The sequence below is a fragment of the Cyanistes caeruleus genome, chromosome 1 (genome assembly GCF_971803275.1).
Source record: "Cyanistes caeruleus chromosome 1, bCyaCae1.hap1.1, whole genome shotgun sequence".
Lineage (NCBI taxonomy): Eukaryota > Metazoa > Chordata > Aves > Passeriformes > Paridae > Cyanistes > Cyanistes caeruleus.
The window spans coordinates 114,078,128-114,094,124 of record NC_141701.1 but is presented as its reverse complement, the minus strand read 5'-3'; the positions used below and the strand labels follow the sequence as shown (position 1 = coordinate 114,094,124).

At 41.2% G+C, this 15,997-nt stretch overlaps 1 protein-coding gene across 4 annotated transcripts in view; it reads left to right on the top strand.

Moving 5' to 3' along the window:
* RARB (retinoic acid receptor beta) overlaps window positions 1–15,997 on the top strand; it is a 320,215-nt gene that overhangs the window by 140,367 nt on the left and 163,851 nt on the right. The window contains exon 1 of one of the 4 annotated variants that reach the window (XM_023919252.2): window positions 8,498–8,561. The exons of the other annotated variants lie outside the window; for them this stretch is intronic. Within the exon in view, the coding sequence (XP_023775020.1) occupies window positions 8,534–8,561 (28 nt within the window). The 5' untranslated portion in view covers window positions 8,498–8,533. Of the gene's footprint in view, window positions 1–8,497; window positions 8,562–15,997 lie in introns of those variants that run through there. 4 annotated transcript variants of the gene reach the window in all.

Below are 15,997 nucleotides of genomic sequence, written 5' to 3'. Positions count from 1 at the left end.
GAAGTGTGCAAAGGAAGAGCATTAACACTAAACCCAGAGTGAGATATGTGTATTTTTTTCCTCCCAAGATGTTGTTTGGTAATCTGTTTTTTAATCAGTTCTGCGTCCATGAAACTTCTTTGACTGCCCAGAAGACTCCACAATGATAGTTCCAATAAGAAAGCAATGAAATGATAAGAAATATGTGGCCCTGTTTGGTAAACTTTGTCTCTTTCTAGGGGGGGGAAAAAAAGGTAGAAGTGTTTCAGAGGATGTTAATAAAATTATTAAAGCTGCTCTCCAATAGCCGGAAGAACACTCTGTAGCTGGTGTGTCTCCACTGTCATCAGAGGTGCAGAGCACATTTTGAGTCTAGCAGATTTCTTCTGTTTGGAGAAAAAGAGTAATTTTCGGGTCAGATCTGTTGTCTGAGGCTGGCAAAGTGGAGCTGTATCACAGAAGAAATCCAATGCCCAAAGTCCCTTTTCTTACCTGAGCTTCAAGTCACAGTCCATCTGTTCATCATCCAGGAGCTCCCTTTAATCTTTTTCTTTACTTCCTTGTCTCTGCAAGTCATCTGATTGTGTCTGGTTTTATTTAATTGATTTATGTGGTGTTTGTATGCTTCTGTGCTTTTAATTCCATACATTTAATTACAGAAAATGTTTCTGTTCCCTCCTTCCTTGCTGAAGGAATTGCTTTGTATTTATTCTCAAAGTGGACGGATGGCATCTTCAGTGAGATGTTGTGTTTTCAGTGAGAGGGATTCAGAAGAGGTTTTTCAGAAGGTTAGACTGGTTCTCAACAGCCCAGACCAGGGGAAGCACAGTCTGTGACAGGGCTCATGCCTGGACCATGGCACAGGAGCTGGCTCCTGGGATATGGTGTGAAACAACTTGTGAAAACGATTTGTTCACATGGGAGCCAGTGAACAAATTCAATTTCTAAGTTTCTGTGAGATGTCTCCAGCCAAGGGGTGCTCTTCGACTGTCTGCTGAGCATTGGTCATCCCACAAGGGTAACGAAGGTGGTGTTGGAGCCCTGCTGCTGAGTCACATCACCTTTGAGCTTCCAGTCACAAAGCTGATGGTAAGTGTGTGTGACGATTTGCAAAAAATGCTGATCCTTTTCAATTGGCTATCGGTCCGGAAAGTTGGGAACCATTGACCTAACGTATGTCTCTAAGGTCAGGGAGACTGATTTCCAAGGATTTGTGCCCAGGATCAGACATCAGCCTGCTAAGAGTAGCATGAAGAAAGGTTGCTGTCACAATGAAGTATCACTTCTTCTTAGGATGGACTACTTTCCTCTTATTTTTTCCCCAGAATATTTATTGTGCCTGAGCTGATTTCAGAATATCTTGTATTTTACGAGACACAACAGTACTTCGGATCACAATTGTATGCTAGAATAGATGTCACAGAGTGAAAGTGGCTCCAATGAGTTTCAGATCCAACAAGGGGCAAATTTCTTTGCGAGCCTGTTAATCATTTTAAACAAAATTGCTCCCCAAGTCATTGGGAATCATGTTCACCTCTGTAATCGTGGATGGCTGTGCAGGTAGTGAATAAAATCCTGCTGCCTTGCTGGGTGGCTCTCTGCATGAACATCACTGACAGTATTGGGTCTGTCCATCTCAATGCAGCTCTTTGCAGAATGACCTTGGTCTGGATGCCTGTGCCAGCGTTTCTGCGTTCAGGAGGTGCATTGTTCAATTATTTTAGAAAATGTTAGTCTCAGTCAGCCCATGTTGTTTCTTTCCTAGTGAAAGGTTATTATTTTCTGTGCAGTGTTTGTGTTGCAGCAGAAGGTCTGGGAGGACTGGGAGGAAAGGTTGAAGGAGGGCAGCCAGGGCTGCTAGAAGGATTGCTGGTGTTTGTGAGGGACAGAGGGAACAGCCTTCACCCGTGGCAGACATTTGTTATCGATTCCCTCTAAGATCAGGAAATGAGTACAGTCATCGCTTTGTAATTAACTGTGAGGGGAAAATCTCGGGAGATGGCTAAAACAGATTTGTCCACTTAGAGAAGGAACGCCGTGACTTAACAGGTGTATGGTGCCTGTACTGCACTACTTAGGAGTTCTTCAGGCTTGGCTGCAAACAAAATATTATCCAACTATAATAACGTTGTGAACCCAAAGACCTTAACTGGTTTCATTATCAAGTGAGTGCCTGAGGGGAAATACACAGATGGAAAGGCATTCCTTTCCTTTGGTATAATGCTCTTGTGCCAGAGAATTTATGGCCAGGACGTGGTTGGCCCTTGCATGGGCGACTGGTGGGGGAAATACATGAAGTCATTCTGGTCTTTTTTGTTTTGTTTTGTTTTTGGTTGCTATCTTGTAGCCTGTTAAAGATGTGAGTTTTCATTGCCATCCCCAAGCTTGGGGACAGCATGCTGCAAACTGCAAGGTGGGGTTTGTGCCCCTTCTCTCTGCTGTGGATTTTGTTCTCTCTCTGGGAAACAGGGAGGGAACAACCCTGTGTGGAAAACACATGGTACCCTGACAGGTGGATTCAGGCTTCTGTAGGTCAGAGTGATGATCAGTTGGTGTTATCTTCTTAGAATTTAATTCACCGCAGGATGGGCTGGAGGGCTGATCAGAAGTGGTCCCTTAAAAGTGAGGGGGCTTTAAGGGGGATTGTTTTGTTTGGTTTTTCTTTGGGTGTTTTTTGGGTGTTGGGTATTTTTTGTTTTGTTTTGGGGTTTCGTTTCATTTTTTTTTCTTTTTTTTCTTTTTTTTCTCTGGTGCAGACAGATCTTGGAAAGATCAGCTCTTTGTTGTGTATTTCCAACCTGTGCTCTACTGACTGGAGACAGCATCTACAAGGCAGAGCCCTATAGCTCAGGCAATCTGAAAGGCTACACATGAGGGGTTAAAAAAAGAGAAAGGAGGAGATATTAACTCATCATTTAGCTAGCTGAGGTGTCTATACCCTTTTCCAGTTCATGAGTTACCCTGTGGTTTCTCAATTATAGATGTCAGAAGAAAGGTATGAAAGCTAAGTTTTTAAAATCTGTGACCAGAGAGGCTGCTGTTCCCTGGAGAGGAGTCTGGTCTGTTCATTTTGGAGAACCTGAAGATGCAGAGCACATTAGTTGGTTGTCTAAAATACTGTTATGTTTTTCAGAAGTAAACAAATACAAAAAGATGGAAATGGCATGCACGATCCATGTTATATTTGTGACCGTGTGTGTGCATGCACATTTTGACTTATTTGAGAACCCCAGAGGTATTGAAGCAAAACCTAAATAAATAATGAAGTTGTGGTTCAATTGTAAATGTTAATGTTTCTGTGAGAGACTGAAGAAGTTATTTTATAATTCAAATTGGCTTGTTCCTTCCTTGTTTATTTACCAGTTTGCCCTCTTTTTGAATGTTATATATGATTTCATGGTTAAGAGTTCACAAATCTTAAAATGTTGCCTGCTTGTCAGTGACACTGATCATACTGCAAAGGTCTTTTTAGAATTTCATACAGATCAAATAGCTCTGTTTGTTAAAAAAGGTCAGAAAAAAAGGTCACCAGAATCTTTCGTTGTTGGCAAAACTACCTATTTTTTTTTCTTAGTCTGGGTCATAAAAATAGCTGAAGAGAGCTGCTTCCACTGAATTTATTGATTAAAAACAAGGAACCACCCCCTTTCCCCAGCCTTCCTCCTTCTTCTAACAGACATCTGGCATGGAAAATGTAAGCTAGGTATTTTTATCAAGGCTGTAAGCACCCAGAGTCTGCTAGGATGGCTACTGAAGGGAAGCATAAGAATAAGGAGCTTCAGAAGCTCTGTTACAGCCGCTTCTTCGTTCGGAGAAGATGTTTTGCACAGGTGTTAAAATGCGATGCCAAAGTACAGCTTGATATTAGCATACTGTACACTGAAGCCTGTAATTAACTGCACCCACCTGTATGCTGGCATTTTTCTGACTCTTGCCATCCTTTAAGATGTGTGTATCCAAGGATCTAATCCATCTAAGCTTCTGGACACCCTGAACTACAAATGAAGTCAGAGAGCTGCAGGCGCACAGCTCCTGGCAGGATTATGCACCCAGTGAGCTATTGCTCTCATTATGTTGCACTGCAATATATCATCAGTGTGAAACATCATCCTAATGATGCATTAGTGTAATACATCATCAGGGGAGTCCCACCAGTAATGTATTACTCCAAGTATGGTGCTACTCAGTAAGAAAATCATCTCACAGTCCTTGTGTTGTTTCAGAACAGCATGAACTGAGGGCAAAATATGTTGCTTAAGATTGATGCAGCTTCCCAATTTCATAACTATGTTAATGGTGGGGGTACCTTCTGTATGCTCTGAGTTTGTGATTGTGTTTTCAAAGAGGTGTGTTTGGGCTGTCTTTTGTTGCATTGCTCTTTGGAAAGAGCAGGAATTGATTCTTTAGATGGATGGCTGGAGGGCTTCAATAGGAAGCTGTAAATCTGCTGCTTGAGTGCCTGTTGTATAGTTCCTGAGGATGTGCAGGGGCCTCCACAAGGATGGGGAGAGGGTTTATGAAAACCTTAGCGCCAAAACTTGCAGTTTTAGGGATTTTTCTGGTGTCACCCTGATACGTCTTCCTGTTTCAGTCACATGGACCAAGATAAATACATCTAAAAAGCACGTCTTGCAAAAATTTAACCCCTCCATTTCATGTGTCAGCCTACTGATTTTCTTTGGTCTGGAAGATCCTATAGCAAAACAGTTCTTCCCACGGGAGTTGTCTCAAGGCCAAGATTTACTTCAGGGGGAGGGGCAATCAGGTGGTTTTGCTTTATGCTTTTGAATCACATCTGTGATGCTGTGACGTGATCCATGGGATTGCAGCAGTCCCAGGGACTGCCAGATGGAGGAACATAGCTGCCAGTGGTCCACCTAATATAATACAGGGACTGCACTACTCCAAATGAAAAATGTGTGGTAAGATTGAAGGGAATGTTAACTACAAAATACACAGTCCTGGAATGTGCTTTTATACACAGCCAATGTTTTCTAGAATGATTTTTGGATGCAACAGGTTAACAGGTGCAAGACAAGGAAACCTAATAGGATTCTGAACTCCAGTGTGTTTTTGAAGCTGCATTGCATATTTTTGATGCTGAAGTGCTGCACACAGCACTTTTGTCTTTTTAAAAAAAATCTGCCCAGTCACAGAAAAAATTCATCAAAACCATGGGGTGGTTCTAGAGTATGTTGAGCAAAATTTGGTTTCCCTTTGCTCTGATTTTCTTGTATTACCATATAACCGATCTGAGGAGTGTGATGTGGCCTTGTTGGGATTTGTCAGTCACCTGCTGTACCTTGTTCATTCACGATGTTTCTGTATGGACCAAGTTATTGGTGTAACACAAGGAGAACTTTGGTGGTGTCTTTCTTTTACTGGTTAAGTGTTCTATGGGCTTATTTAGGCGGCAAAAACAGTATTCCAAGCCAAAAGAACTTCAGTTGTAACTTTCTTGAAGCCTTATTTGGGCAAAGTATGAATGGCCTTAAAATACAGTAACTAGTTTATTTCTTGAAGTGGTGCTAGGTTAAGATCATCATCACAAATCACACCATCCTCAAAATCAGGGTCTCCCTCACTGCAGTAAGGAATGCAAACCTGCTCTTTTCAAGCTCCTGCTTGAGACTGGTTTAGGATCCTAGAGGTCCCAATTCTCTCTCCAGGAGGATGGTGGGGCTGCCAGTGCAGCAAAACTCTTTGTGGTGATGCAGAAGCATCAGAAGGAATAAACCTTTGTCTGTACATCAGGCATGGGCAGAAGAGTTAAAGCCTGGTGACTCTCTTCTCAGGGTCAGCACCATGTTTGATAATTGCCTTTGGCTTTAAATAAAATGAAGAACAGCCTTGTTGGCTGCATTAAATAAAGAAAATCCAATAAAAAGTAAAAACTATCCATCAAAAGGCAGGAGTTGAAAGACAGAGATCATTTAGTGAGTTGATCTTTATGGTTTTTAAGGTTTTAAGATTAAAATGACTTTTTTGTTTCCCTGCTGTTGTTTGAAGTCAGGTTTTCTTTCCCAGCCTGCCTGAATTCAGCCCCAACAATAAAAAGTTTTCATCAACAAAAATTAAAAATATGATAAGCTTAATTTTCTCATTTGGCTACTCCTTAGTGTTTGTTTTTTTACCTTAGAACTACTCAGCTCGTGTCTTGAAGCCTTCTTGTTAGAGAAACACTGCCCTTCTCTGTGTATACAGAGAGTGTAATGAATCAAGATTTGCTGTAAATAATGTTTGCAGAGTGAAGTGTTTCTGGCAAATGCCCTCAGCTTATTGCATAGTCATATATGGCAGGTTATTGTGTTAATAGATTATTGAACTCTGCATGTGCCCTTTAACCTTCTCTGAACTTTTGTTCTTGTCTTTTAGAAGGAATTAACTAAATCCAAATTAGTGGTGGGCAGTCAATCAGCAGTCAGATGGGGTTTTTGACCTCACCGGTATGTCTTGTTGCATTGTACTGTGCTTTGTTCTTCCATCAGGCTGCACCGTGACTCAGGCACAAACATCACGTCAGAAATATAACGTGATGTGACACAGCCAACAAAAATATCAGCCAAGGGTTCTGTGGATAGTTTCAGTTCATTCAGTTCATGGGTTATTCGTTGTCCATTCATGTGTCGATAAAGGGTTCAGTAGTTTTCAACTTGCTGGCTCTTAAATGAAAGGGAAAACAAAAAAAAAAAAAAAAAACCCAAAAGAAAACAAAAAAAGAAGCACCAAAGCAAAGAAAGGATAGCAAAGACCCTCATCCTTCAGCTGAGTTACCCTGTGTTCAGTGCCTGGGCTTTGCGCTGTGGTTCCAGCTGGTGATATTTGGAACCTGTAAGTTAATTAGAAGGAGAAATTTCTGCAGCTAGCAATGTAGATATTCTGGGGAAAAAAAAAACATTGCCCCGGGGGAGGAATGATATTTGAGCAGATTTATAGTGCTCTGAGTGTGCATATGAATGAGATGATGGCCGTCAATGTGGTTTGCTGCTGTGGGGAACTGTCAGCTTTGCTCGGGTGGAAGGCGATCTATGGAGGGGAGCAGTGAGAATGATGAGAAAATAATGATAAAAATTAAATTGGTTTTATAATTGGATTTAAAAAAATTCTTAAAGTATGTAAAAGCAGACTCCTTTTTCTCTGGAGGGGAAGGGAATAAGATAAATGCCCCACCTAGACAAGCATCGCAGTCTCAGCCTGCTAAATATGGTGGTGGGGAGGAGATGGCCATGTGATGAAGCCTCACGTGCCCCCTGCATATTGGTGAAAATCACCCAGACCAAAATTTGAAACAGTCTGGTTTATTCTGCTCTGACAACGTGTATTGCTGGTTTTGGTGGATATGGAAAGGTCACAGTGGAACAGGGCAGTGAGAGGGAGGGATTTGCTGAGGAACACAGCCAGGCCAAGCCGAGGGATGTGTCCCACCCTGGACCAGATTTAACAATAAGTCTGAGATGCTCTGCTGAAGCACTGTTGAGGTGAGGGTGCTGTGTGTGACTGACACCCATGAGGGGCTGTGGAGCCCTCGCTGTGCGGGCTGGAGCATGCTGGTGGCCAGCATCCCGAGAGGGACGATGGATGGGTAGGGCAGGTTCATTAATTACTTTTCTTTGACAGAAGAATTGCATTTGCTGTGTAGACACCGAGAGAATGTTAAGTGGGTCGGCCAGCAGTTTTAAGAATTACTTTTGAATCACTCCTTTCACTTTTATCTCTCTCAGCTTGAATAAATCTCTAGAGGTTGCTAATTACAGCATGTTTTCTGTAGCACTGGAGTGGCATGCAGCACATTTTTAACCTTGCCTTCCACAGAGGTTTGGCTTCCCTTGGCGTGCATGTGGAGGAACAGTTGTGTGTTGCTAAACTCTGTCATTCAGAGGCCCTTCTGTTTTTAAATATTTTTCAGTGCAGCCTGCTGTCATTTACAGTGAGCCTGTATTGAGATCATTAAATGGAAAGTTTAAGATTAATTCCCTTTCAGGGCAAGAGGAGGAGGATAAATAACCGGTCCTGCTCAGTGTTCGTTCTTAATGACTCCAGCACAGTGTGAAAGCGTAAACAGTTTTGACAAAAGGTGTAATTGATTGTTTGGGTTTGACTGATCACTCAAAAATGTAGCGTATCCTCATTCAGAAGATGCTCTGTAAGGTAATGAATGTGATACTGTTAGAAAACAGGGTCTCGTGCTAATCAAGGGCGCAGTTTCGTGCTGAGGCTCTGCTCGTGGCCAGGCTGGTGGCTGGCTGCTGGGAGAGCTGGTGCTGCTCCACCTCCTGCCCCATGGTGGCTGCAGCTTCCTTTTCTCAGGTGCCCCTCATCCTTGGGGAGCCAGGTCAGAGAACCAAACTGCTGCTACATGTGAGGAAGATTAAAAGTGAAACGTTTTCTGGCAGTTTAGATCCCTAAATTGCCGTATCAATGGCCCAGGTCAGATGAACACCGAGGCTGGCATGAAGGGATTGTGATCTCACAGCTGTGAGCTCAGCCAGGAGGAAGGTGGGACATGTTGCTCAGTAGTAAATGGCCAGGAGATGTGCAAGCTGAATTCCAGAGTATGGTGGTGGGACATGCTAACAGTGAAGGTAATGGTGGTGAGGTTATCTGTAGGCTTTCTGCATTCTCCAGCTGCCACCTCTAGTTTACTGGGAATGAAGCTGAGAGCTTTAAAGACCACCTACTGTTTGCATCCTCTATGCCCTGTGGGCGTATTCATTCTGTTCACATCATGTCTAGATCTAACCTTGTCTTTTTCTGTCCCCTTTTCTTGTGTTAAGTTTTTCCAAATGCTTCTCTTTCATCCCTTAATGTGCTAGTCTTTATGCTGATTCCTGTGCCTCCATGAGTTCCCAGTCAGAAGTGTGGGTGATAAGCAGATCAGCAGTATGTTAGAGATGAAATAACTTGTTTTTACATATCTATGGAAGAGTGCTTCATACCCAAGAAGGGGATGTACAGCAATGAAAAGTGAGAAAATATAAGAGAGATGCATGAAGCACCAGTGAATGGAAATGCCTGAGAATGCAAGTATTAAATTCCTGCCATATGAAAACGTTCTGGGTGTATGCAACAAACAGAAGACTCGTATAATGCTCATGACCCTAGGATGTCTCTAGGAATGCAGAACTGTTTGAAAAGCTGAAACTGGGCCAGCCCATTCATATGATGGCTTTATAATGCCAGTTCTGACTCTCTTGGGCTTAACTAATCCTTTCCTCCCTCATCTCACAAAAGCAGAAGTAGAACACCTGCAAGGGACCACAAAGAAAAATTGAAGAGTTATGCGAGCAAGTCAATGGTACCCATTAATGTTTAGATGGTAAGACTGAAAAGGATATCTATCCTTTTGGGTATCTTTTGGAGCTGTCTAAATAATATTTTGTATTATTTTTGCTATGTATTTTGTTTCTCAGAAAATTTGTGAAACGTTGGGAGAAGCACTACAACTGTGGTGGTTGAGGGTGGTAGGTGGTTTGAGCAACATCATGAAAGGTGGACAGGGTCCTCTTGGCTGAATCAGGTGTGAAAATCCCACCAGGTGACCAAAACCTGTCTGTGTCTGTGGCTAGGTGATAACTCTTCTGAATCTCTGGATTCTTCCTGCCTCGGGAATGCTGACATCACTGCTTTGGAAAGCAAAATAAATTGCAAGGTTTTCATCAAAATGATTGCTCCATGATACAAATAAATTTTCTGGAAAAGCAAGCTGACGGTAGAAACTGCTCTGAGCTTCCTCACCAGTCAGTGCACGCACATACATAGTTCTTGTCTTCATTATAGATAGGGATGGAATTCTATGTCTGAAGAGTATGTTTATGCCTTAGGCAGAGGATTGCTGAATAGCTGGGAAAGAAAGCTTTCCCACTTATCGGAGGGACACTGTCAATGCCCTGCTGTTTGTAGCATCAGCACTTATGTCTGGTTAGCTGCTTCGTATCTTAGTGCACATTGCTTTGTACTTCCCAGTGCTGCTGCCTCCTCTTCTTTATTCCTTCTTTCTTTCAGGTTCTGGGCCATGGAGTGTAGCTGGATAATAAGGCTGATATTAGAGGAGAAGGGGTGAGAAGTACAGTTTATCTATTTGTGTTTCCTTTTCCTTCATTGTGAGTTCATCCACTCAAGTTTTTATTGCTGTGCACATCTGGGATTCTTTCTGAAGATGATGCGAACTGTTCCAATTTCTCCTTGACAAATTGAGACCTGGACTTGAGTCTCAGGGTATTTTTTTTCTTTTGCTCATTTGGTTGGCTGTATGTGTGTGTTTTCTTTTTTGTTTCTTGTTTTCAGAATATGGCAAAGCACTCAGAGGACTTGCCCATTTGTTTGCCCTTTTCTGAGCAATTTTCAGCTTATCAACCTCCTTTTGGAAAAAAGTGGGTGCCAGGGATTTTGGTGTGCCATAAGTGCGTCATTAACATCATTTACAGTTGCAAATACGGACTTCCTTCTCCTGTTTCTATATGTGAGAGGTGGTGCTCTCTGTGACTGGTTTGTGTGGAAATTGTGTGTTTAACTGGTCAGCCACAGTGATGATAAATGCCCTTAAGTCACAGCTTTTCAAGTGCATCCTGTTGCCCTTTGTGGGCAAATGATATTTTTTTATTTGTATGTATGTGAACTTGAAATGAAATGATACTGGGAGGATGATTATTTGAGGCTGAGCCTCCTCTATCAATTACTGTGCTTCACTCTCTGGAACTGATCTGGTCTGATGTTCTCCTACCTAGTACTGTTCTTCCAAAAACCTTTGTGGGGGATATTGTTACTGCTACTCACTTTATCCCCCTGTTACTGACAGAATTTGAGCAACATTGTATTGAGACCAAATCCATGTAAAATTGCCATAGAAATATCTGTAATTGCCTATAGCTTCCCATCTACAGTTACTTTTTAGGACAGATCAGACAGCTTTTTAATCTATTTTCTTCTCTATTGATTACGTCCACTGATAATTTTTAATTAGAATGTCATGTAAAACTAATTCAAATGCCTGACAGTAGTTTTTAGGGTGTTATTTCCTCAGCAGTATTTCCAACCATATGTATAATGATACCAAGCTTATGCAATAAGACTGCTTTTCCAGAATACTTAGTTGATTTTCATTAGTATGCTACCAACTCTTAATTCTTTACTGATTGTGTTTATAACGAGCTTTTATGTTATTTTGCCTGAAATCAATACCAGGCTAGCTAACCTGTAAATACCTAGCTCATCCTGATTGCCCTCTTAAAATACTGGCAGAAAATCAGCTTTTCAGCTGTCTGCAGCACCTCTCCCCTAGCCTGGGATCATGGACAAACACCTACCATATCCTGCTGCACTGTCCTGTGGATGAAGTTTTAGCGTGAGTTCTGGTTCATGTGCACCCCACAGGCTGGTTACAAGAAATATATAAATCAGCAGTAGTAATCTAGGGAAAGTAAAGTGATCATACAAAAATAAAAATAATATTTTACTCTGTCTCTACTATCAGTGTGTCTATAAGGTGGTGGCTCCAATGCATATGATGATAATGATCATACACTCATGAGTGGCTTGATGGTCTCAGTCTTATTAACCTGATGGCATCTCAAACAATGCATGTGAAGCACTAAAATATGTAAGATTTAGGATAGTATACAGGAGAACAACAGGTAAAAGTTGGGTAGCCTTGCCCACTGGCTCCTCAGTCACTGAGGAGCTCTGCTCTGAGGAGCAGACAGCAAAAATGGTATGTACAAGGTGGTATGGTAATGAGCACGCTTGCACATGGATAAACATGGAGTGATTTCCATGATGGAAGAGGAAAGATCTGGGAATAGTGATGAGAAAAATCTGCAGGCTTTGATACCAGTACATTTCTGTATTTGGCTTGAGGAAAACTGATGCATAATTTGACACATTCTTTAAAGTTGATTGGAAATTTGTCTTCCTTCTTATTTTGAGAACAGCTCTGAACTGGCCCATAATTGTCAAAGTGAAAAAAGGAAATCCTGTCTTCTCTGCTATTATGGTTTAAAGCACTTTTTCAATTAAATTATCATTAGGGTTACATCATGAAAGGTATCAACATAATCCGTTTAAGTATATCTTATAAGGCTCTTTACTACCAAGAAAAATCTCCTGTCTTTCAGGTACCAAAGTTACAGGAATTAATCAATCATGGACTCCAGGGGAAAATTCAGCCTTGATGTAACTCAGTAGTAGGCATTCATTTATTTCATGCCTCGGCGTGTATCTTTGTCTGTGCAAGGATTTTATATTTGTGTTATCACAGGACTTTTGTGCAGCTCTTGCATGAGGCTATTACAGCGAGCACAATAACCACTCTGTACACCAGCATTCCCTGCTATTTTGGTTTCTATTTGATGTCATGTTTTGACTTTACCTGGGGAGTATTTCTGCCTGGAGGAAATGACTGAGAAAAGAGGCGTATTTGAAAAGCTAGGAATCAAAGAGGTGATAAAAAATATTTCCAAGCACAGTGAATAATTAGGAATTAACTCACTGTGTCATGGCTGGAGAGTATTTATTGCATGTAATTGAAAATTTTCTCTGAGATAATACTAATTATTTTCATACCTTTGTGGGACAATCAATCCAACCATATCTTGTCTCAAATACATATGTTATTATTTTCAGAAAACCTCAGTGTGGTGTGGCATATAGTTGTGTCTGTGTTACAGCTGGGTAACTGAGGCATGGAGAAGCTTATATTTTAAAAACATTGCCATCCAAGTTGTGTTTGGAAGTCATTGCTTCCTTCCTTTCTTGCCAGGAGAGAAGTTGGGAGCTTCATAAGGGTTTGCCAACAATTCTGAGGTTTAAAGTCTTGTGAAGGAATAGATTTTCTCCTTCTATTTTTTCCCCCCTCGTTTTGCTTTCTTTTTCTCTTCTTGCTCCACCCCCCACAGCTGATATTTGCTCCACCTGCCAGCTGATAAGCTAGCACTCCTGTGTGGGAGGAAACATTGCCAAGCAATGCCAACAACTGCTGCATGACCCAGGACAGTTATCCAGCAGCTGACACAGAATTTCCCAGTGAGACTGGGGTGGGATCTGTTGCCATTTTCATTCTGTGCTGTTCCAGACATCATAAACATGTCTAATTTGCAATGATTTGAATATGTGAATAGAAGGCAGTTTCAAAGTATTGCTATTTATGTATTTGTTCCTGCAAAAGTTATCTATCATAAGTGAAGAGATTTTTGATAGACCTTATCTTTATGTAGAGTGCAAGTACAGTACATTTTGGTACTTCCTGTATCATTTTTCAGAGAGGCAAACTGCAAATGAAAGCCAAAACAAATGAAAACCTCTATGATTTCCTGATGTAAAATAACATTTCCAATTTTAGAGGACGAATGTTTAATCAGTTAATCAGCTTGCATCATGCAAGCATGGAAGAGGAAAACAAGTTTTTTTATCTTAGAAAATATGTAGTACTGATTGTCACCTAGAGGTAGGACAAGGCTACTCATCCTACAGAGAAAAAAAAAAAAAATCAAAAACCTAAAAACCAACAGATTTTCAGTTTCTGCAGCACTATACCTCTGTGTTATATTGGAGCAGATTTTGCCTTAAAACAAGAGGTATTTTGAGTAAGTGTTTAAAACCACTAATTTGTAACTGTAAAGATTTTCAGTTTAAACATCTGCCAAGTGATGGCGTGTAGACTGGCTTTTAGAAGTAGGAGATTTTCTTTAATGTTATCAAGTATCTGCATCCCCCATGAGTTTCAACTTGCTGTTCTGGCATGATCCATGCTCAGAACAAACTGCAGCTATCTATTCTAGCATTTGTGTGATCTCTTGGCATTTCTTCCTTCACTGTCCCAAACACTGTAGTGTTTTCTGTCCAGCCACCCAGGTCTTTCTTAGCAGCGTCTCTTGAACTTGTATTTTAGCCATTCTTTACATAAATGATGCCAAACCCTTGTGGTTTGCATATTTACCTGTGGAATTAAAAGGCAAGGGTGTTTGTGTGAGCGGGAGCGTGTCGGTGCCAGTGAGCATTCTCAGTGCTGCACGCATGGAACTCTGCCATGGCTCCCATCAAAGCTGCTGATGGAGACGAGCAGGATGCCGTCAGCGGTCGGCGTGCTCCTTCTTCAAAATTCAGCTGTGTATTTATCTCTCAGAAACACTCAGGTCTTTTGTGAAACCGTGTAAGCTTAATTTCGAGCCTACAGCTGATCATTTTCTCTGTTTGATGTGAGCTAGTCTCTTGAGGTGGCTGGCGTCCTGGAGTGAGGAGATGGAAGTGAGAGATCTGCTAAATCTGCTGTTGCTTAGCATCTCTGCCTTTGATACTGTCTCCAGAGACTGCACTGATCTCTTCTTTTCAGTCAAGAGTCTACATCCTCGCTGGGGTTTTGATGGGAGATTCCTTTAAGGCATTTTGTACTGACAAGGTTATTTTTTCCATGCACATGCAGTAGAATTTCACAGAAACCTTCAAAGAAAGGGGTTTTTTTTCCGCTTTTGAACTGAGTTCACAGTTGCTTAGGTTCTTTGTAAAATTACCAAGAAATAAATTATAAGAGCGGCTTAATTAACAGTAAGTTAAGATGAAAGATGCCTGTTGTTTTTCCTTACAGTTACACCGTTTTTTCCATAGGTATCCATGGATGTTGAAAAGTGGCAGCTAGTAGAGCTGCCTGGGCTTTTTTGCTGAACACAACCCCTAGTAAGCACTGGCATTAGGCATTTGATTCGTACATTAAAAGAAGAACCTGTGTGTCACACGGAATTGCTCCCTTTGCAGACTTCTGACTTTGCCTATGGGTTAGGCCATAGGTGTTGCCATAAAGATTTTTTTTATATTTCTTTTTTAACCCAACTGTTTTAGAATTATACTTTGTTGCAAGCCTGGGAAAATGCTATTTTGAGGGATTTTTCCTCCTTTTTGCAAGAAAGGTTTTCCTTCTTAACATAAAAGAGACAAGACAAATCGAAGATGTGAGAAATCTTTATTGACTGCTTTTCAGCTAGTATCCTAACAAGAAAGGCTTGCAGCATCTTGGTCATGTGTATGTAATTTTGCTTGTCTTTTAAGGAAAATCTCAGTGGTTTTGCCTGAAGTAAAACTGGTTCATGGTTTCATTGAAAAATTATTCTGTGATTTGCTTTGAGATGCAGTGGGGGTGACAGCTCTGAAGAACAAGTTTCGTGATTTTCCCTTGTAAAATATTCTATTCAAGATTTTAACAGCAGCCAAAAAACACTGAAGAGAGTAATCTTTTTTTTTTGTGCTGAATTTCCTTTATTTTGGAGTTGCTCTCCATGCTGTACCTGTATGTACCACGTGGCCAATCAGGGTTGCTGATTCAGCTGTAGGCACAAAGGAGAAGTGCATAATCCAGCGTTATGTTTGCTCTGTGTTGATGAATTGCATTTCAGGGTCTGCAGCTATGGATACCTGCATGACAGAGCCAGATCTACCCTCAACAATGTCAGGTCTTTTGACTTTTCCACAGGGAAATGCTGAGAAGTTTGAGTGGGAGCAGCTAGAAGAATAGGCTGCAGCAATACAGCCCTCTGTCCTTCTTACGGGAAATATCTCTGACGTATGGTGCACTGATTTCCATTTGCTGTAGTTATTAAATATTCAAAACAGGGGATTAGGGATATCATGGAAGTGCAGACAGATCCCTCTAATGATAGTATGACTGTCAGGAGCATGCCAGTATGTGTCAGAGAGAAATTGAAATCCAGGCTATTTAGATCTGTGATAAGATCTTATTCTAGTGCCATTATAAAGTCTTGTGTTAATTGAGCAAATCTCTTTTGAAGTTGTTTCATTTTCCTCATTATGTGTCAGAGAAAATAATGGCTATTCTAATGTGCTAATTAAATTTATTTATTGATCTACCTTTTATTTAGAGAAGACAATCCAAACAAGCTGCTGCAGTGTGCATTGTGGAGACATGTGGCAAAGCATGCCCACGGTTTGGTACATCCACGGCCACGGGGAAGTTGCTCCGCCTGGGGTTTAGTTTCAGAATAGCTCAGAGTAGTAATGCAGACAAGTACATTAATCT